We start from the raw sequence: 23,557 nt of genomic DNA, 5'->3' as shown, positions 1-23,557 counted from the left end.
GGCCATTTAAAATAAATAGAATTAAGACATAACTAAGACATAACTAAGATAATTAAGATAACTATAAGAGATGCAAATGTTATTATGGAGAAGTAGTATACATAAGACTAAAAATATAATTAAACTTTTAACTGAAAAACTCCATTGTACCAATGAACTGTATAAAAGGTATTGTTTTCAAACCACCTATTGCTTACGGCTCTCATTTTTACCTCATGAGGTTCAATGATATGGAGAACAGGAGGGTTGGGCTTTGGTTCATCTGGAAGTCGAACTCTTAGCCTCTCTGTAGCCATAGCCAGCTCATCAATTGCAGACACGTGATCTCTCAAAACCATCCAATACTCATGAAGTAACTAAGGGGACACAATCAGTGGAATGCTAGCTCAAACAAAATAGTTCATACAATAAATATATTTTGTTAATATCCTGAAGTAAAAAGAACAAGGAGCTGTTTTTATATTAGTAGGGTTAATTAATTAACAAAGAAACATTAATTAACATACTTTTATTTAAATATTACAAAAATTGGCAGCTGGACATAGCTTTTCATCATATACGTTTCCAACCTCCTTGCTTGTACCATTTTTACCCTCTCCAGGTAGCACATGGGGCCTCAGGAGGGCAATGCTGAAAGTTACACTGAAAAAGTTAGGTTTAGACAATGTATGTTGTAGTTATCTAAGAGGTTCAGAAAGTAAATAATAAAACAAATGCTAGACACAATACTAATATCTATTATAAAGATAGCTATTTGGACCTATGAATTGTCTATAAATGCATCACCCTACCTTATATTCCTTTTTCCAAGAATCAAATAGCTCCATAAATATGGCTCCTTCATCTATCACCCTTGCATCCATGCGGTGTGTCCGTGCAAATGACAGAACTGCTTTTAGGGATCTTTCCAGCTCACTAGCAGCCCACAGACCACGGCTGGTTGTAGGCAGTCGGTCATCCACAAGGCCTTCTTCATCTTCAATCATCTCTTCAAATATAGCTGTTTGGCCTTTCACGCTGCAAGGTAGACAGTGCCAGAATTACTGCCTGTTTTCTATTACAATAAAAAATCTGACTACATTAAAGAGAAAAAACTGCAGGAAGGTGCTGTGCCTGTTGAACCTATGCTTGGTGAAGCTGGACAAAGCTGTTTAGGCGCAGCCTCTTTGTGCTTACCAAGTTACCTAGAAGGTGAAACTTGTGCCTACATGTGTCAATTGACTACCAGCTGCAAATCTTTGTGCCTTCACAGTCACTTACAAAGATGTGCAAATAACTGCAGCACAATTACAATGGCATGCTGAGATTCTGTACACACTGGGTTCTGCTATGATGTAATACTTTAATATGTACTGTAAGAAAAGAAAATAGAATATGCACCATATTAACAGGGGTAACAGTTATCTTTATTAAACACAATATGGTTTAATAAGGCACCATTTTCCATAATAAGGTTAAATTATTCAACTGTTTCTCTTACAATATTTGAAAAAGCTACAGTAATATGAAATGCAATAGGGGATAAAGGGACATCTATATTGTGCATTATGAAGAAGTGTAGTGTACTAATTGTGATATTCTTCACAGATGCCTAATAATGCTTAAATTATGTATGGGCGCCTTGCATCAATTTATTTATTAACAGCCAGGTATCAGAACCATCCATATTCCTTTTTTTTTTTTTTTTTTTTTAAACTTGAACTTAAAAACTCAAATTTATTGAAGTAAAATCTGCATTATCATTAACATTTGTATTACAAAACCAACTGCAAAACGAAAGGAACAAGAAGGCAGTGTAGGGAGTGGGCCTAAACCACCACTTATTTGTTTAACAACGCCAACACGAACGACTTTGCCAGTCTGTTCTTCAAAGGAACATCCCTCTGTTCGAATAGTGTACTTACGTGTGGGCGAACAGCTTTGACTCATACTCTGTGAATAATTCATCAGCTTTGCAGAAAACACAGCTGCAGAATAAAACAAAATACATTACAAAAGCCTCTGTGAAACCCACTTCTCAGCGCCTACAGACAATACTCCATATTAAAAAAAATATATCACTTTGATAGCCCAAGCTGCATCCATTTTTCATGTTTCTAATCAATAAAATACAAGTTCCTCCATAAACATAAGGTTAAACAAATACATGTACACGGAAAGCTCAGTGGACAACAGTCCAAAGCTAATTACAGGTTGGCAAAAGCAAAGATACTTCCAAGGGATTCTAATGTTTGTGGTGTCCTGTTTTTTACTGTGATAACAGGACTAAACCTACCCTTTAACCCTTTAAGTGCCAGCCGAATTCGTCATTTCGGTTCCCCCCAGTGCCAGACGTTTTTTAAGCATTTTGTACTCATTCACTTTAACAATGTTTTTTGGTAGGAAAACCTCCATGAAACTAGGGAAATTATTATTTATTATTTATTTTTTCGTCACTAATTGGGCTTCGACATACATACCAAATTTTATAACTTTTCTGGAGATATGATGTGTATTTTGGGTGAAATATGTAAAAAAAAAAAAAAATTATGAAAAATTTCTGTATATTTTGAGTTTTTTTTCCATAGAAAAGTTAATTTTACACACTTTTTTTTGTTGTTTGTAAAAGCCCTGATACTCCCAAGTCCAACGATACCAAATATGTGGTGGTACCCCACAGTTCCTGTCCAGAAGTAACCCCCAAACTAAAGCAATACTTTGTACAATATCACACCAGAACAAAGCAGAAAAGCGCTTGTAACAGTTAATGCAGCATAACTTATATGTAAATCTAAAATATCCCCTCATGTTTGGTATCTTTAGAAACTACAGACCTTCAGGTTTCTAGGTGCAATGTAGTTTTCACTCAAAAGCCAAATACCTTTTGTCAGTGCAATTACAGCTAAAAATGTGGGGGCTGCGCTCTATGTGCACTTCCTGCAGTTTTTCAGTGTTAACCCCCCCTACCTGTGAAATAATCCCCACAAACTATATATTTCTGAAAAGTGCACACCTTCAGCTATTCAGAGACACCACTCTTCTCTTTCTACATGGAAAATTGTGGCCGCAGTCCCTTGCAGAAGTCAGTGCTTTGGTCAGAAATCAAGGAAAAAACAGATAAAAAACCTAGATTTCTCCCCAAAATCTCCATGGCAACTACCAAAAACTTACTAAACATCAATCTGCAAGTTCCCCTGAATAAAACGATACCCCATATGTATGGGTGCACATAAAGACGTGGCCACTAAATGCCCCAAAACAGGGGCAATGCATAAGGGCAATTTCAGTTGAAATTTTGGGGGCTGCGCTCTATGTGCACTACCTGCAGTTTTTCAGTGTTAACCCCCCCTAATTGTGAAATAACCCTCACAAACTATATATTTCTGAAAAGTGCACACCTTCAGCTATTCAGAGACGCCACTCTCCTCTTTCTACATGGAAAATGGTGGCCGTAGTTCCTTGCAGAAGTCAGCGCTTTGGTCAGAAATCAAGGAAAAAACAGATACAAACCTAGATTTCTCCCCAAAATCTCTATGGCAACTACCAAAAACTTACTAAACATCAATCTGCAAGTTCCCCTGAATAAAACGATACCCCATATGTATGGGTGCACATAAAGACGTGGCCACCAAATGCCCCAAAACAGAGGCAATGCAAAAGGGCAATTTCAGTTGAAATTTTGGGGGCTGCGCTCTATGTGCACTACCTGCAGTTTTTCAGTGTTAACCCCCCCTAATTGTGAAATAACCCTCACAAACTATATATTTCTGAAAAGTGCACACCTTCAGCTATTCAGAGACACCACTCTTCTCTTTCTACATGGAAAATTGTGGCCGCAGTCCCTTGCAGAAGTCAGCGCTTTGGTCAGAAATCAAGGAAAAACCAGATAAAAAACCTAGATTTCTCCCCAAAATCTCCATGGCAACTACCAAAAACTTACTAAACATCAATCTGCAAGTTCCCTTGAATAAAACGATACCCCATATGTATGGGTGCACATAAAGACGTGGCCACCAAATGCCCCAAAACAGGGGCAATGCATAAGGGCAATTTCAGTTGAAATTTTGGGGGCTGCGCTCTATGTGCACTACCTGCAGTTTTTCAGTGTTAACCCCCCCTAATTGTGAAATAACCCTCACAAACTATATATTTCTGAAAAGTGCACACCTTCAGCTATTCAGAGACGCCACTCTCCTCTTTCTACATGGAAAATTGTGGCCGTAGTTCCTTGCAGAAGTCAGCGCTTTGGTCAGAAATCAAGGAAAAAACAGATACAAACCTAGATTTCTCCCCAAAATCTCTATGGCAACTACCAAAAACTTACTAAACATCAATCTGCAAGTTCCCCTGAATAAAACGATACCCCCTATGTATGGGTGCACATAAAGACGTGGCCACCAAATGCCCCAAAACAGGGGCAATGCAAAAGGGCAATTTCAGTTGAAATTTTGGGGGCTGCGCTCTATGTGCACTTCCTGCAGTTTTTCAGTGTTAACCCCCCATACCTGTAAAAAAACCCCCACAAACTATATATTTCTGAAAAGTGCACACCATTAGCTATTCAGAGACGCCACTCTCCTCTTTCTACATGGAAAATGGTGGCCGTAGTTCCTTGCAGAAGTCAGCGCTTTGGTCAGAAATCAAGGAAAAAACAGATACAAACCTAGATTTCTCCCCAAAATCTCTATGGCAACTACCAAAAACTTACTAAACATCAATCTGCAAGTTCCCCTGAATAAAACGATACCCCATATGTATGGGTGCACATAAAGACGTGGCCACCAAATGCCCCAAAACAGAGGCAATGCAAAAGGGCAATTTCAGTTGAAATTTTGGGGGCTGCGCTCTATGTGCACTACCTGCAGTTTTTCAGTGTTAACCCCCCCTAATTGTGAAATAACCCTCACAAACTATATATTTCTGAAAAGTGCACACCTTCAGCTATTCAGAGACACCACTCTTCTCTTTCTACATGGAAAATTGTGGCCGCAGTCCCTTGCAGAAGTCAGCGCTTTGGTCAGAAATCAAGGAAAAACCAGATAAAAAACCTAGATTTCTCCCCAAAATCTCCATGGCAACTACCAAAAACTTACTAAACATCAATCTGCAAGTTCCCTTGAATAAAACGATACCCCATATGTATGGGTGCACATAAAGACGTGGCCACCAAATGCCCCAAAACAGGGGCAATGCATAAGGGCAATTTCAGTTGAAATTTTGGGGGCTGCGCTCTATGTGCACTTCCTGCAGTTTTTCAGTGTTAACCCCCCATACCTGTAAAAAAACCCCCACAAACTATATATTTCTGAAAAGTGCACACCATTAGCTATTCAGAGACGCCACTCTCCTCTTTCTACATGGAAAATTGCGGCCGCAGTCCCTTGCAGAAGTCAGCGCTTTGGTCAGAAATCAAGGGAAAAACAGATACAAACCTAGATTTCTCCCCAAAATCTCTATGGCAACTACCAAAAACTTACTAAACATCAATCTGCAAGTTCCCCTGAATAAAACGATACCCCCTATGTATGGGTGCACATAAAGACGTGGCCACCAAATGCCCCAAAACAGGGGCAATGCAAAAGGGCAATTTCAGTTGAAATTTTGGGGGCTGCGCTCTATGTGCACTTCCTGCAGTTTTTCAGTGTTAACCCCCCATACCTGTAAAAAAACCCCCACAAACTATATATTTCTGAAAAGTGCACACCATTAGCTATTCAGAGACGCCACTCTCCTCTTTCTACATGGAAAATTGCAGCCGCAGTCCCTTGCAGAAGTCAGCGCTTTGGTCAGAAATCAAGGAAAAAACAGATACAAACCTAGATTTCTCCCCAAAATCTCTATGGCAACTACCAAAAACTTACTAAACATCAATCTGCAAGTTCCCCTGAATAAAACGATACCCCCTATGTATGGGTGCACATAAAGACGTGGCCACCAAATGCCCCAAAACAGGGGCAATGCAAAAGGGCAATTTCAGTTGAAATTTTGGGGGCTGCGCTCTATGTGCACTTCCTGCAGTTTTTCAGTGTTAACCCCCCATACCTGTAAAAAAAACCCCACAAACTATATATTTCTGAAAAGTGCACACCATTAGCTATTCAGAGATGCCACTCTCCTCTTTCTACATGGAAAATTGCGGCCGCAGTACCTTGCAGAAGTCAGCGCTTTGGTCAGAAATCAAGGAAAAAACAGATACAAACCTAGATTTCTCCCCAAAATCTCTATAGCAACTACCAAAAACTTACTAAACATCAATTTGCAAGTTCCCCTGAATAAAACGATACCCCATATGTATGGGTGCACATAAAGACGTGGCCACCAAATGCCCCAAAACAGGGGCAATGCAAAAGGGCAATTTCACTGAGCTCTATGTGCACTTCCTGCAGTTTTTCAGTGTTAACCCCCCATACCTGTAAAATAACCCCCACAAACTATATATTTCTGAAAAGTGCACACCATCAGCTATTCAGAGACGCCACTCTCCTCTTTCTACATGGAAAATTGCGGCCGCAGTCCCTTGCAGAAGTCGGTGCTTTGGTCAGAAATCAAGGAAAAAACAGATACAAACCTAGATTTCTCCCCAAAATCTCTATGGCAACTATCAAAAAACTTGCTCAGTATCAATTAGCAAGTTACCCTGAATAAAATTACACCCCATATGTCTGGTTGCACATAAGTACATGGCCGCCAAACCTGAAAATGCACTCTATGCACCCCTTGCAGTTTTTTACTTTACCCCCCCCCCCCCCAAATAAACCCCTAAATTGTACTTTACTCACCTATTTCTGTTTTGTGGAGCATCTTTGATTTGAGTTCCATCTTTCCTGTGGTGTTATGATACCAGTTTTTTGCTTCTTCCTACACTACTTTAGAAATGACAAAATCTGCACCACATTTAGAAGGATATTTGCCAAAAAATCCATAGTAATTTGGCCCATAAATGATGCAAATGTCCTTAGAAGTTGCACTAAAGGTTAGGAATTTAGGTGCCAACAATAAAGCTTGGGGCATTAGCATCAGAGATAAAATTATGTGCACCATTACGTGCCGTGCAGCAGTCACCAGTGGCACACCAGTATTACGCAAAGTTTTTATATTTAGAGAGCCGCTGCAACTTGTGTAACCTAACCAGAACATACAGTAGATATTCAATTTGTACTACAAGCACAAAAAACCATAATGTATCTGTCATCCTGTGCTCAAGAACCTTTGCAAAAAACTCAAGGCCTACACTTACAGTAGTTAAATGCTGCCCAGAAATACAAAGTAATATACAAAACTATGCACAGATAACTGCGCTGACAGGCAAGCTTTTGAGGTGCCAGTAAAAGGACTTGTGGCATCAGCTTTAGAGATAAAAACATCTCATTGATTCATCACACACCACAAGTTTTATCATGCGCCCTGTCAGTCACCCAGCACCTCAGTTCGCTATACCAACAGCACAATATAAGTCCTACCCCATAACCAAAGAAACACTGCAACTAGCCTGAATAACCATAGCTCAAACACAAAAATCTGAATGCCCAAGAACAAGTCTAAACAACCACAAGCTACAAGCACACTTTGTTTTTCTGACAACCTGTGCAAAAAACAAAATCACACACCATAAATCCCTACTTTACTAAAAAAAAAACAACACTTTTGCCAATATGACACACCTTACCAAACTTTTCATCACATATATCTATAACCTAGTTATAAGTACGGACCTGCCAGAATAGATAAACTCAATAAATAAAAAACAGCGTCACTTTGCCAGCACAGCTAAGTTTGGAGTCCTGAAACCTTGTGCATAAAAACCTAGAACATGCCAAGTTCACTATTCTGATATGCTAAATCCTTATTCCACCAACAAACCCAGAGAACCATAACCTACCTATAAAAACACAAAATTCAAGTCCTCTCATAGTGTACCACAGTATGGTACACTTCAAAACATGGGTGGAAACACAAAGCAGGCTTGCTAGGACACTTGGGACAATAATACCGGACATCTCGCCTAACACCCTTGGAACGGCAAACCTTACATTTTCTCTGGGCATATGTTTTTTTAGGTGTTGGTGGAATTTGTGCTATAAAATGCTTACCCACCATTCGGGCAACATTGTCGTTAACTGGCATGTCAGGAACCTCCTCTACATCACCAAACAACAAGGCAGGGAGCAACTGCAGCAAATAATTGTAATAAGACAATCTGGGGCCTGGTACTGCCGCCTTGTAAACGACATAAGAATTATAAAGGGCCATTTGGATCATATAAATTGCTGCTTTTTTGTACCAGGCCCTGGTTTTTCGGGTGGCATTATAATAATGTTGTATTTGGTCGGATTTATCAACACCACCCATATGCTTACTATATTCTTTACTACACAGTGGCTTTGTTTTTGAGGGCCTACCGCCACTTCTGTGTTGGACAATCATGGTCTCATCGTGGATAGTAGTAAGCATAAAAACAACTTTGGTGTCTGAATATTTTATGGCCAAGAGCTCATTGCTTCTTAGAGCATGTACTTCTCCACGCTTCAGTTTCTTATCCAGCAATTCCCTGGGCAGTCCTTTGCGGTTACGGTTGACTGTGCCGCAGGCTGGGGTGTCCAAAGAATTTAGGGCTCTAAATAAAGGGATGCTTGTGTAAAAGTTATCCACGTATAAGTGGTAACCTCGGCCCAGCAGTGGAGTTATGAGCTCCCAAACAATTTTACCACTGGTAGTCAAGTCAGTGGGACAACCGGGGGGGTCCAAATTAGTGTCCTTTCCCTCATACAGCATGAAATAACTAGTGTAGCCCGTGCTGCTTTCACAGAGTTTGTAAAATTTCATCCCATAGCGAGAACGCTTACTTGGGATATATTGGCGAAATTTTAGGCGCCCTTTGAAGAGCAAAAGGGACTCATCAACACAGACATTTTGGGAGGGGGTGTAAACCTCTGCGAAGCGCTGAGACAGGCTATCTATAAGGGGCCTCAATTTATAAAGCCTGTCATAACCGGGCTCATTAGGGGCAACAGCCGTTGTGTTGTCGTTAAAGTGAAGAAACCGCAATAAAATTTGATAACGGTTTCTTGGCATAACGGCTGAAAAAAGAGGGATGGAAAGGACTGTATTGGTATCCCAGTAGGAAGCTAAAGAATTACGTTCTACGAGTCCCATTGCCAATGTAAGAGCCAGGAATCTTTTTATTTCGTTTATATTTGTGGGATACCATGCCTGGGCTCTTGAAAAACCCGGTAAAGGGTTGCTGGCAAGATACTGCTCAGCATACAAATTTGTGTAACGGACCATGTCCTGTAGGATGGCCTCTGTAATATAGAGATTAAAAAAATCTATAATTTCAAAATTAGTGGTGTCCACACTGATGCCAGGGACTGCAGTGAAAGGGGGAATTTCAGGGACATAATTACAGGGAGGCCCCCACGCAGGCTCTCCAACTGCTGCATCAGTGCTACCCTCACCCTCTTCTACTTCCATGGGTACATCTTGGGCACTACCACCAGCCTCTGCCTCTTCAGCAGTAAGCGTGCCACCACTACTAACCTCTGCGCTAACCGTGTCACTATCGTCTATCTCTGATTCCTCAGTAGAGTGGTCAGATGGCACATACTCAGACCCAGAATCGCTAAATTCTTCTGAGCTGGAGTCCATGCAATACCTAGCAGCTTCCTCGGTGCTGTAAAACCGTTTGGCCATTGTGCCAGAAATATACCGACAACTGCAAATCTAGCAATCAGCAGGCAAAGTGAAAACAAGCAAGCAAAAAAAAAAAAAAAAAGCAGCAAGCAAGACAACACTTGTAATAGGAGAAGCTAGAAAAAAAAAACCTCACTGTAACCTTTTGATAAACTCAAGCCAGCAAGGGATGACCAGGAGTTAACCTTTGGCAATAGAAACTACTAGAACAATCTGAACTTAGCACCTCTGGATCTTTCTAGAACAACTGAAACCAAATGGAATAAAACCACTAAAAGCAATCAAAGAACAATAATTACAATGAAATCGGTGGTCAGAGCCCTGGATCCACCAATGTCACTGCAAAAGCAACCTTTTAGGGGCACTAAATACACAATAAAGAACAATGCAAAGATAAAACACCATAAAATCAGTAAATTCAAATAAAACCACCCAAACCAACAAAAGAACAATAATTGCAATGAAATCGGTGGTCAGAGCCCTGGATCCACCAATGTCACTACAAAAGCAACCTTTTAGGGGCACTAAATACACAATAAAGAACAATGCAAAGATAAAACACCATGAAATCAGTAAATTCAAATAAAACCACCCAAACCTACAAAAGAACAATAATTGCAATGAAATCGGTGGTCAGAGCCCTGGATCCACCAATGTCACTGCAAAAGCAACCTTTTAGGGGCACTAAATACACAATAAAGAACAATGCAAAGATAAAACACCATAAAATCAGTAAATTCAAATAAAACCACCCAAACCTACAAAAGAACAATAATTGCAATGAAATCGGTGGTCAGAGCCCTGGATCCACCAATGTCACTGCAAAAGCAACCTTTTAGGGGCACTAAATACACAATAAAGAACAATGCAAAGATAAAACACCATAAAATCAGTAAATTCAAATAAAACCACTCAAACCAACAGAAGAACAATTATTGCAATGAAATCAGTGGCCAGAGCCCTGGATCCACCAACGTCACTGCAAATTCAGCACCCAATAGCAATAAAAAAGTTACAGTGCAATAGAATAATTCAAAAACAGAAATCAATTATGAAAATGCAAAAAAAACACTAAAATGCAACCAAATAAATCAGATAATTATAGAGCAAGATCAGAAATAAAGTTTTAGTAAAAAAAAAGACTGCCAAAGAAAGCAAAGAAAGAAAGAAAAGAAAAGAAAGAAAGATTTTTTTTTTTTTTTTCTAAGTGTAAGTGTGTGTGTAAGTGTCTGTGTGTGCTTGGGAAAGTTGTAAATAAGTGTGTATGTGTGTAAAAGTGTAATAATGACAAAGATAGAAGAAGAAATGGGAAAAAAAAAAAAAAAAATTTAGACAGTTGAGATAGAAATAAGCAAAATAAACAGTGGTTAGAGAGTTGTAGTTCAGCTCACACAATGCAGGCAGGCAATCAAGGCGACCAATCCAGCAGGAAGGCAGCAGGGGGGCTCCAGCAGTCACATGTGCGCAGCAGGAGTGAAGAGGCGACGCGGGGGCGGCGATATTTAAAGGGACAGCAGTGGACACGTCATCAATGCGTGTCCACTGCTGTCATTGGCTGAGGGACCGGATCGGTGCGGCTGGGCGACCGGATCGGTATGTATGTCTTCATTCGCTCGTTGCCTAGGGGGTTGTGAAGGCTTTACAAGCGCTGCGCTGCTTTAAAAGCGAGCGCAGCGCTTGTAAACCCGACAGTGCCATTGGACGTAGATTCTACGTCCCATGGCACTTTGGTCCCTTGGTACCTAGGATGTAGAATCTACGTCCCTTGGCACTTAAAGGGTTAACGGACTACTTTATAGGATACCATGCAGCTCTCATTTAAGTACATACAGTGGTGTGAAAAACTATTTGCCCCCTTCCTGATTTCTTATTCTTTTGCATGTTTTTCACACAAAATGTTTCTGATCATCAAACACATTTAACTATTAGTCAAAGATAACACAAGTAAACACAAAATGCAGTTTTTAAATGAGGGTTTTTATTATTTAGGGAGAAAAAAAATCCAAACCTACATGGCCCTGTGTGAAAAAGTAATTGCCCCCTGAACCTAATAACTGGTTGGGCCACCCTTAGCAGCAATAACTGCAATCAAGCGTTTGCGATAACTTGCAATGAGTCTTTTACAGCGCTCTGGAGGAATTTTGGCCCACTCATCTTTGCAGAATTGTTGTAATTCAGCTTTATTTGAGGGTTTTCTAGCATGAACCGCCTTTTTAAGGTCATGCCACAACATCTCAATAGGATTCAGGTCAGGACTTTGACTAGGCCACTCCAAAGTCTTCATTTTGTTTTTCTTCAGCCATTCAGAGGTGGGTTTGCTGGTGTGTTTTGGGTCATTGTCCTGCTGCAGCACCCAAGATCGCTTCAGCTTGAGTTGACAAACAGATGGCCGGACATTCTCCTTCAGGATTTTTTGGTAGACAGTAGAATTCATGGTTCCATCTATCACAGCAAGCCTTCCAGGTCCTGAAGCAGCAAAACAACCCCAGACCATCACACTACCACCACCATATTTTACTGTTGGTATGATGTTCTTTTTCTGAAATGCTGTGTTACTTTTACGCCAGATGTAACGGGACACGCACCTTCCAAAAAGTTCAACTTTTGTCTCGTCGGTCCACAAGGTATTTTCCCAAAAGTCTTGGCAATCATTGAGATGTTTTTTAGCAAAATTGAGACAAGCCATAATGTTCTTTTTGCTTAAAAGTGGTTTGCGCCTTGGAAATCTGCCATGCAGGCCGTTTTTGCCCAGTCTCTTTCTTATGGTGGAGTCGTGAACACTGACCTTAATTGAGGCAAGTGAGGCCTGAAGTTCTTTAGATGTTGTCCTGGGGTCTTTTGTGGCCTCTCGGATGAGTTGTCTCTGCGCTCTTGGGGTAATTTTGGTCGGCCGGCCACTCCTGGGAAGGTTCACCACTGTTCCATGTTTTTGCCATTTGTGGATAATGGCTCTAACTGTGGTTCGCTGGAGTCCCAAAGCTTTAGAAATGGCTTTATAACCTTTACCAGACTGATAGATCTCAATTACTTTTGTTCTCATTTGTTCCTGAATTTCTTTGGATCTTGGCATGATGTCTAGCTTTTGAGGTGCTTTTGGTCTACTTCTCTGTGTCAGGTAGCTCCTATTTAAGTGATTTCTTGATTGAAACAGGTGTGGCAGTAATCAGGCCTGGGGTTGACTACAGAAATTGATATTGAAATTGAAAATTGAAATTGATAAACCACAGTTAAGTTATTTTTTAACAAGGGGGGCAATCACTTTTTCACACAGGGCCATGTAGATTTGGAGTTTTTTTCTCCCTTAATAACGTAAACCTTCATTTAAAAACTGCATTTTGTGTTCAATTATGTTATCTTTGACTAATAGTTAACGGTTTTTGATGAGCAGAAACATTTAAGTGTGACAAACATGCAAAAGAATAAGAAATCAGGAAAGGGGCAAATAGTTTTTCACACCACTGTATCTGCGATCCAATGGCTGAGAGGGGAATTTTACATCTGTCCACTAATGTAGTACATATAAATAAGTTATACGCCTCAGAGAACTACTGATTTTAGTGCTTTTCAACAAATTTATTGCATAATGCTACATTTTAAATCAGCATTTCAATAATTTAGCCTATCAGTGTATTGTTTATGTAAGGCAAACTTTGCCTTTTTCATTTAATAACACTATGCTATTTTATAATCAGTGTTTTCTTATCTATTATAATTTTTTTAATTGTTTGTTTTTTATTCTGGTAATGTCCAGCCTAACACTGAAATACTGAAAATCAGGTTGTCAATGTCAATGACAAGACGCAGTGAGGGTGTGATGTTCAGTGTAATTATTCATCTTCCATTCTGACGTCCAAACTCTTGCATGATTTCTAGGGTAATTAAAGGATATGTAAACCCCACACACAAAAATGTAACCAGTGACCAGCCTCTTTGAAATCTTTCAAATCTGCCACACTGGTTGTCCAGAGGTTATTAATAAGGTTGCAGTATCCCCTTTATCATTTAGATTTTCTTCTCCTCCTGTAACCCACTCAGCCCCCTCTCTCAGGAACTTGCATTGACTTGTGGCTTGTGGGCATGCTCAGTGGTTCTAAGCTCAGATTACTAAACATGCCCTCCATCTAGCAGCCAGTGAAGAGATGGCATTGCTGGTTCATTTTTTTTCTCCTGAGCTCAGCTTTACCATTACAGTGCTCAAACAAAGCAGAACTTTTATCAGAGACAGTTGTGCCTGTGTAAGCCTGTATTCTTGATGAAATGTATGTTGAATAAGGGTCTTTGTGTGCGTCTATGCTGTTTGCAGATTTAAATTATCTGATTGTGGTTAACGGGTGAAAGCTGCTATTTGCTTTAAGAAAATGTGATGGTGCTAGCAAATGGAGGGGGATATATGCAGTACAAATGATGCCATTTGGGTGGGGGAGACATGCCCAACTGATATACACTGTAAGCAAATGTAGGCTTTACATGTCCTTTAAGATGTGGCATCCAGATACTAGAGCCACTAGTAAAAAAAAGTGTAATTCAAAAAGTCATAAGATTACTTTAATTTTATATTTACTCTCAGTTATAGCACTGGTGGAATACTGTACTTTTATAACAGAACACTCACAATTGTAATCATTTAATTTCTAATGATTAAAGGAAAACTAAAGAAATAGGCTAGAAATGTTGTACTTTATGTTTTGGGTTTCTGTACCTGCCGAAGGCAACAGCAGCCCTTTAGCAGGGAAGATCTGTGCCCCCAAAGATGCCACAGTAGCTCCCCATCTTCTTTTCTGATGATTCACTGCACATTCTCTATGCTACTGTCAGTTACTGAGCTTAGGGACAGACTCACAATATACTGTATATATAGAATATAAATGTAACAATATAAAGCTGATTAGTAATCCATTAGATTCACATTATGTGGCAGCTCTGAAAACCAGTGCAATTAGCATCAGAATTTAACAATCAGGCCTGTAGCATCAGTTTATATGACAGGCCAGTCTCATTTTCTGCTTGATAATTTGCAACGACCCCTAAGCTTAGCTTCTCAACTGCTGCTCAGAGTGCACTGAGCATATGTACTGTCCCAGACAGTTCTAACAGAATCCAAGAGCTCCTGTGACAACTGTAAAGACCTATATCATTAGTACTACAGAGATGCTAAAACTTTTGGATGACTGGCTAACGCAGTCAGTTTAGAATATAAAATATGGCATTTCTAGCCATTTTCATTTTTAGGGTTTAGTTCTCCTTTAAGGTGCACTCTATACAGCTGCCCAGAGCTAATGCATCTATACTTCAAAATCTGTACATGACATTGAATAAAAACACACTATACTAGACATTTTTATTTGTCAAGTAAATGGCTTATTTGTCAATTGCATGACTTGAGTGACAGCAATAAATATAGATTTTCTAGTTTGATACTGATACAACATACTTATTAAGAGGAAGGCGGGCTGGTCGAAGATGACAGATGGTGGAAGCCTGAATAACCTCTTGGGATGGAGGACCTTCCAGATTCTTTACAGCATCTCTGACAAGTTTTTGGCATTTCTTCAACTCTTCCATCTGTGTTGTGACTATATACTGAAGACCTCTGCAATCCCTAAACCTGGAATGCAGTATTGATCACATCAATAGTTATATGGGAAAATGGCTACCAAAGCATAATTGTTTAATGGACAGACACACCTTATTATTACTAGCATATAAATGGAAACACTGTTGCCTAGGGGCCTGTCAAGCCCATAAGATATGCACATATCATCAGAACTCTGCCAAGTACACAGAAGTAAATGGTTCTGTCACAACTAGTTCTCAATAAATTATGTATCCTGTCTGTACAATCTTTTACATGTTTTAACAATAAACAAAGAAAACCTGGGCCATAAGTAAATTGTATGATATCACAAAACAGTCTATATATCCAGTGTAATGATCTACACTACACCTTTTGATCTAGTAGTAGAGGATAAATACCAATGCTGTGTATATATTTTGAAGATATTATCAAAATTCTGAAGGCATAGCCACCAAATGATACGTTTCTAAAGTTACATTTTATCCATTAGAGGGGAACTACAGCAAAAATAAAAACTTAATATACTTCATCTCACTGAATTTAAAAACTTTCTAAACATAATCAATTAAAAATTCTGTACTGTTTATGAAATAATCATGTTGTGCTTTGCTATTCCCCTCTCAGCATCTATGTTCATCCTTTTTTCAAGCAGAAGCTGACTGTCAGTTAGATCTGATATATCCTTCGGGTGGGGTGTGCACATTTTGCTTAGATGTATTAGAGATCACTCTAACAGAAATCCTCTCTCTCTGCATGCAGGGTTTGTACCAGAATCAGTTGTCCCTTAAAGGAAATCTATATCCCCAGAATGAATATTTAACTAACAAATAGTTTATATTATGTTAAGTAACCTATTAAAGAATCTTGCCAAACAGTAAATATTGGCCTTTTTCATTCTTTTCCTTGAGGCACCATTTAGTAAACCTAGATCCAATAATCCAACACTACGCCAGAATCGTAGATATATGGCAAAGGCTCCTGCTCACACTTTGGGGAAGGGTAACCCTATTTAAAATGGTCTTCCTCCCTAAATTTGTATATGTATTATATTATATTTATATATTATATTTATATATATACATTATACTATTATATATTTTTTTACAAATACCACTACCTTTATTTGGAACAATAAGGCCACACATATTTCCAAAGATTTCCCTATTTGTTTTTTTAGGTCAGAGGTGGCTTGGGGTTACCTAATCTCCAAATGTACAGTATAACATAGCCTCCCGGGTGGCATATGTCCACTGGTGGCTTGCTCCAAGTGCTAAAAACCCGAACATGGCATTATAAGGCACAATATTGGGCACAGTATTCCTATTAGACAGCTTACCCATAGGCTGTGGCTCATGGCATTGCATGAGCTAGGTATAGACCCACCTTTGCTCTCCCCTGAGCTCACCCTCTGGAACAATAACCTTATTCAGTTCATCCAACTACCCCAATTTCACATCTGGCCTATAGCAGGTATTAGGCGGCTTGGGGATATACTGGAAGGAAACCTATTTTCCTCATACAACAACCTGAGTCTAGTCATCAAATTGTACCAATACTTACAACTGAGGGAGGGGTTTGTAGAACAGTTTCAGGAAGTATCTCTAGTTTATGAGAAGTATCCTATACAAAACTTGCTAAGACAAGAGTGCCCCCCCCCCAAGCTGGTCTCTCAAATATACTGCCTACTGATCTCAGCCTCAGAGGCCTTCTTTCACAGAAATATACCTTAAATAAAGAGCATTGGGAGGAAACGGCTGAGAACTTGTACCATTTTTTGATATCCTCAAGAGACAGACTAATTCAATAGATCAATCATTCGACTAATTCAATCATTCGATCGTCGTATAGTGCAGTGCTGTCCAACTTCTGTTGTACCGAGGGCCGGAATTTTTCCGACCTACGTGGTGGAGGGTCGATAATGGAAGCCAGTTTTGACCACTCCCCTTTTTGAAACTGCGCCCACTTGAAACCACACCCATATTATCACATGACCATACCCAAATTAATGGTTGTAGTACAGCAAAAACCTGCCATACTCTGCCTGCCCTACCTTGCCTGTGTGTGTGCCATACTCTGACTGCCCTACCCTGCCTTTGTGTGTGCCATACTCTGCCTTCCCTACCCTGCCTGTGTGTGCCATACTCTGCCTGCCCTACCCTGCCTGCGTGCCATACTTTCACTGTGTGTGCCATTCTTGGTTTGTGCCATACTTGGCCTGTGTGTGCCATACTCTGCCTGCCCTACCCTGCCTGTGTGTGCCATACTCTGCCTTCCCGCGGGCCGCCAGTTGGACAGCACTGGTATAGTGGATTCTGCCCTGCATCGCAATATCGCCTTATTTCAAATGACCGGAAGCCAAGTTTTAGCAGGTATTTTCTAATATGGCATTCAAAATAATAAATGGGGTGCAGGATAGGGCAATTATTGGAGCAGGGTAGAATACATTTTTTACTTAAAATTTTTATTGTTACTTTTCCTTCAAAGCAAGCAAGATGCATATGTTCTCTATTCCCCTCTTCATTCCTTTCTCTCCTCACTCTTTTATTGCGGGGCACTATCTGCCTGTTTGTTTTGTTAGAAAATTAAAAATAAAAGCAATTTTAAAAAAGAAAAACAGAATTTTCAATGAATTATATATAGAAAGTTTGATATTTCCATTACATAAAGCTTTTTAAAGTTCCCCTTTAAAAGTTTACATCCTTTTTCTTTAATTTGGGGGCACCACAATCTTTAAATATCATAATATATTGGAGCCATACTGGGAAAGATTTTAACCAATGTAATGAATTGTTGCTTGCAACATTTGAAATAAATGCAAAAAAACAATGATGTGAAATCTAGAACCCATGATGGGAAAAAAACTGCAAAGGGGAGTTACCGGCACATCCTAATGTTCCTGCCAATAAAGTGGGATATTGTGAATGTAGCAGGCCTAACATAAAGGCAGCTGCAATTCCAAACTTCATTTAAGGCCAATCCGACTTAAACATCTTTTTTATCTTACTTGTCTGCCATGGAGAGTTTGTTTGTCTGGTGCTTATAGATGCTAGTCAGTTCATTTTGTACACGCTGAACAAGTTCCTCATCAATGGCATACTGTACTGCACACTGGATAACATCAAGCCACCAAGGAGAGGAGAAATGTATCTAGGAGAAGAAATAAAGGAAGGCTTTACAAAATAAAATAACGCATTTTACAGTCTGACCTAATCCTTACTTCTTATGTAAAGACCTTCTTTGTCAAAAGAGAAGAAACCCCCGGGCTGGTATATTTTTTAAAAGAGAGGAGCACCGCCATAGGGTAGGAAGTAAGCGACTAGAATCAATGGTGCCTAACAACCTGGTTCCGCCCAGTGACTCTGCCTTACACATTCCTATCAATGAGAGCAGCTGTGTCAGTATCAATAAACTGTAGGTCAGGCAGTGTTTCTTTCTTCCTGTCCACTCCCACTCCAGAGATACCTAGGTCCTTAGTCAAACTGAGCTTAAGCTGGCCATACATTGAAAGATCTGTCCATCTGGAAATTTTGTCGGACAAGAAGATCTTTCCCTGATATCTGCACCTTGAGGTAGGCAATATTGGACTGATATGATTGTTTGGCCCTAAAGCACAATGACAGGGATACAGGCCATCAAAGCCAACGCAGTCATCACTGCTTTGAGGCTTTTCAACCTGTCCAACCAATATCTGTCCGATTTTCAGCCAGATAAGGGTTGGGGGTAAGCCTGTCGGAATGTCCCATATTTGGGCAGATAAGCTGCCCATTCAAAACGAGAGAGTCAAATCAGCAGCTAAAATCTACTCGCGTATGGCCAACAAGCGATCAGATAGCTTGTTAACATTGTATTTTGACAATGATCATGCTCCCAGCTACAAAGTATGAAGGATGCAAACCTGCACACAGAGAGTTTACTTAGCGATACTGGCTACTGGATATTTAGTGATAGCCATGTGATGTTGTACATCAGAGTAACCGGTTAAAATAAAACATTTTTCAATCTGACTGATATGCTATTCTGTAAACATACAATGCCTCATAATGAGACTAATAAAAAATGAATCCATGCTTATTAAAAAGAACTATTTATTGGAATGATAACATTTAAGCACAGGTCTTAACAAATCAATGTAAACAGTCTTTAGTAACATATACTGTACCTTTCTTTGCAGTTCACGTATTGACTGCAAAACAGGTTGTAGTGCTTGGTGCCCTTCAGACACTTCTGCATTTGATTTGCTCATATAATGCTCTTTAAGTTGTTTAGTCTAGAAATATGGAAAGAATTTATTTGAAATTACCATTTTATAAAACCATATGATACACTGTTGTCTAGCAACTGTCTTTTTGTATATTTTATATATAAATAGAGTGAAGACAATCCAAATAAACCTGTGTGTGAGAGATACATTAGACCTTAAAGGAACAGTAACACCAAAAAATGAAAGTGTATAAAAATAATTAATATATTATATACTATTGCTCTGCACTGGTAAAAGTTGTGTGTTTTCTTCATAAACACTACTACAGCTTATAAAAATACCCTGCTGTGTAGCCATGGGGGCAGCCATTTAAATTGAAAAAAGGAGAAAAGGCACAGGTTACTAAGCAGATAACAGATAAGTAGCATAGCTTCCCATTGTATTCTACACAGTTTATCTGTTATCTTCTTATGTAACCTGTGCCTTTTCAATTTAAATGGCTGCCCCCATGCCTACACAGCAGCTATTTCTATTAACTATAGTAGTCTTTCTAAGGCAAACACACAACTTTTACCAGTGCAGGGCAACAATACATTTTTATTTTTTAGTGTTACAGTTCCTTTAAGCAAGTTTTCCTCCCCACTCACAAAAATGAACACTATTTATGAAATACACAAATAACGATGGACTGTACTAAATAGGCTGTTACCTCATCTGCTAGTTTGTCATCACGTAAGGTTGGAGGGATTCCAGGATGTTTAGCAGCAAGCAGCTCCATCAGATTATGCGTGGAATGAAGCCTCTGCAATGAAAACAGAACAAATACAAAATAAGGTTTAATAAACTTTGTTCATGTGCCAGAATGAGGGACCTGATGCCCCTGCTCAGGTTACACAATTATTGACAAAAAGGAGGAAAGGGAAATGTGAGGAATGCAATGATAACTAGGAAGTGCTGAATGAAAAATGAAAGTAATTGCCTGCCCTGCCTATATGCCTGACGCAAAGAGGCAGGATAAGCAATATATGACTGAGATTTTTAAATATCTTTATGACATGTATGGATGTTTTCAGACAAATAGAATGTGTGTTTTGTTGTACAGTTTTTTTATGTCTTGGTGACAGGTCCTCTTTAAAAAAAAAGTACACGTTGCTACAAAAAAAAAAAGAAACTGAAGACCAGATTTTGCTTGAGGGGTAGTTGATAAAACATAAGCAAACAGACCCTGGAGGGGGCAGAGGCACAAGTTTCCTTACTTCCGGATGCATGCAAATTAAGCCAATCAAGAATCTGAATTCATGCAAAAAGGTAACATTCTCACAATGTCATATCTTTCAGTTTAAAAGTTTAGAATTGGTGTCCACTAACTGTGCTAACAGAATAAACAAAAAAGGGATACTATATTGAAAAAAATATTTTTAGTAAAATCTAAAATTAATCATATAATCAAAATACCTCCCCATATCACCCCTTAAAACAATGCTTTTAATTCTCTATAAAGGTTTTACATAAAAAAGGAGATTTTGTGATACTCACCGTTAAATCCTTTTCTCTCAGGAAGTCTGTGGGACACAGGGACCTTGGGGTATAGTATCTCCTAGCAGGAGCAGGACACTAGAAAGAAAGAATAGGAAGGAAGCCCCTCCTCCCTAGTACTATACCCCCTTGCACTTCCTGTTAACCTCAGTTTTGTCAACAAGATAACTAAGGAACGAAATATATACAGTATACAGAAAATTCAGATGACCGCTTCCAGGGGGGGAAGCCCTGTGTCCCACAGACTTCCTGAGAGAAAAGGATTTAACGGTGAGTATCACAAAATCTCCTTTTCTCTGGCAGGTGTCTGTGGGACACAGGGACCTTGGGGACATACCAAAGCTGTCCCTTATGCCCTAAGGGAGGGCGGAAGCGGAAGACTGCTAATTAACAGACAGCAGCCTGAAGAACTTTCCTCCCGAAAAGTGCGTCAGATGCTGCAAACACTTCGAAACTATAGAATTTGGTAAAGGAATGTAGAGATGACCAGGTCGCAGCCTTGCAGACCTGTTCAGCAGATGCTTTATTTCTAAAGGCCCAGGAGGTTCCTATGCCCCTCGTGGAATGGGCCCTGATTTTCAAAGGTGGAGATTTCCCTTTTGCAATGTAAGCTCTGCGAATTGTCTCTTTGATCCATCTCGAAATCGTGGATTTTGAAGCTTGGGAACCGACTTGAGCACCAGTGTGTAAAATGAATAAGGAGTTAGTAGAACGTATGTCCTTGGTACGATGTAAGTAGAACTTGAGCGCTCTGACTGGATCGAGGGAGTGTAGAGCCACTTCCTTGGAAGAAGCTGGTCGCGGGCAGAATGAAGGAATAGTGATGTCCTGATTAATGTGGAATGAAGAGACCACCTTGGGTAGAAATGAAGCAGTAGTTCTCAGAACTGCGCGATCCTCATGGAAAATAAGGTATGGTTGTTGGCAGGAGAGGGAACTGAGTTCGGAGACCCTGCGAGCCGAGGCAATGGCTATGAGAAAAACTGTCTTCCATGTTAGCCAGGCTATGGGAATGGTAGCCATGGGTTCAAAAGGTGCCTCTTGTAGGGCGTTCAGTACTAAATTGAGGTCCCATGGAGGAATGGGATCGCGGAAGGGAGGATGTAATCGAGAAACTCCCTGAAGGAATGTGACCACATCTGGAAAAGTAGCTATCTTCCGCTGAAAAAGTACAGATAGAGCAGAGATTTGGGATTTCAGGGATCCTAGGGAGAGACCCTTGTCGAGACCTGACTGCAGAAAGGATAGTATTCGAGGAACTGACAATTCCTGGAAGGTATAGTTGTAGGTGTGGCACCAATCCCAATAAATCTTCCAGACTCTGTGATAGGCCTTAGCAGATACAGGTCTTCTGGCTGCCATCATGGTCTGGACCACCTCCCTAGAGAAGCCCTTCTTGGAGAGAACTATCGACTCAAGAGCCATGCCGTCAAATTTAGGAATGAAGGCTTGGGATGACAGATAGGACCCTGGGTCAGTAGGTCGGGATGTAGAGGAAGTCGCCAGGGTTCGTCCCTGCTGAGCGACATTAGATCCGTGAACCACGCCCTCTTGGGCCAATGGGGAGCTATCAGAATTAGTAGGCAGGGTTCTCTCCTGATCTTCCTGAGAACCCTTGGTATGAGTGGAAGTGGAGGGAAGACATACGCCAGGGAGAAGTTCCACTCTGCTGTGAGTGCGTCTGCAGCTATTGCCATGGGATCTCGGCACCTGGCCATGAATGAGGGTACCTGGCGGTTTGTTCGCGAGGCCATGAGGTCGACCTCCGGAAGTCCCCACCTGCTTACGATGTCCTGGAATACCTTGGGATTTAGGGCCCATTCTCCTGGATCTAGCTTCTGTCTGCTCAGATAGTCGGCCTGCCAGTTTTCTAGTCCTGGGATGTAAACTGCTGATAGGTGAACTTCTCTCGACTCTGCCCAAGTCAATATCAGACTGACCTCCTTTAGGGCCTGGCGGCTTCTCGTGCCTCCCTGATGATTGAGGTAAGCTACTGTTGTGGCATTGTCCGATTGAATCTTGACCGCCTGTCCCCTGAGTCGGTTCTGCCAGTGTAGAAGGGCTAACCGAACCGCTCTGATCTCCAGGATATTGATAGGTAGACGACTCTCTGACGCGGACCAGACTCCCTGGGCTGTGAAATGTTGTAGTACCGCTCCCCATCCCTTTAGACTGGCATCTGTAGTCAGTAGTAGCCACTGTGGCTCTATTAGAGTGCGCCCCTTGGATAGGTGTGACTTGTCTAGCCACCATGCCAACGCAGCTCTGGTCCTGGGAAGAAGGTGCATTCGTTGATACAGACTCTTGCGCTTCCACTGGTCCAGTATGTTCCACTGGAGTGGTCGTAGGTGGAATTGAGCAAATGGCACAGCTTCGATGGCCGACACCATCGTGCCCAGGACCTGCATGGCCAGTCGTATGGAAGGAGATGGTGTGGAGAGAAGAAGGCGAACCATGTCCCGCATCCTTAAGATCTTCTCGGGAGGGAGGAAGACCTTCTGAAGCCTTGTGTCGAATATTAACCCGAGGAAGGACATCCGCTGAGCGGGAATGAGGCATGACTTGGTGGTATTGAT

At 40.5% G+C, this 23,557-nt stretch overlaps 1 protein-coding gene across 2 annotated transcripts in view; it reads right to left on the bottom strand.

Annotated features, from left to right (window-relative positions):
• shprh (SNF2 histone linker PHD RING helicase, E3 ubiquitin protein ligase) overlaps positions 1 to 23,557 on the bottom strand; it is a 61,579-nt gene that overhangs the window by 13,959 nt on the left and 24,063 nt on the right. For both annotated transcript variants that reach the window (XM_031902141.1, XM_031902142.1), the window contains exons 16-22: positions 20,155 to 20,247; positions 19,404 to 19,511; positions 18,249 to 18,391; positions 15,101 to 15,274; positions 1,905 to 1,967; positions 792 to 1,017; positions 213 to 356 (exon numbers count right to left, since the gene is read on the bottom strand). In XM_031902141.1, coding sequence (XP_031758001.1) covers positions 213 to 356; positions 792 to 1,017; positions 1,905 to 1,967; positions 15,101 to 15,274; positions 18,249 to 18,391; positions 19,404 to 19,511; positions 20,155 to 20,247 — 951 coding nt within the window. The remainder of the gene's footprint in view (positions 1 to 212; positions 357 to 791; positions 1,018 to 1,904; positions 1,968 to 15,100; positions 15,275 to 18,248; positions 18,392 to 19,403; positions 19,512 to 20,154; positions 20,248 to 23,557) is intronic.

Source organism: Xenopus tropicalis, chromosome 5, assembly GCF_000004195.4.
Source record: "Xenopus tropicalis strain Nigerian chromosome 5, UCB_Xtro_10.0, whole genome shotgun sequence".
NCBI classification, from domain to species: Eukaryota; Metazoa; Chordata; class Amphibia; order Anura; family Pipidae; genus Xenopus; species Xenopus tropicalis.
Note: the sequence above shows the minus strand (reverse complement) of the source record. Positions and strands in the feature narration are given on the sequence as shown.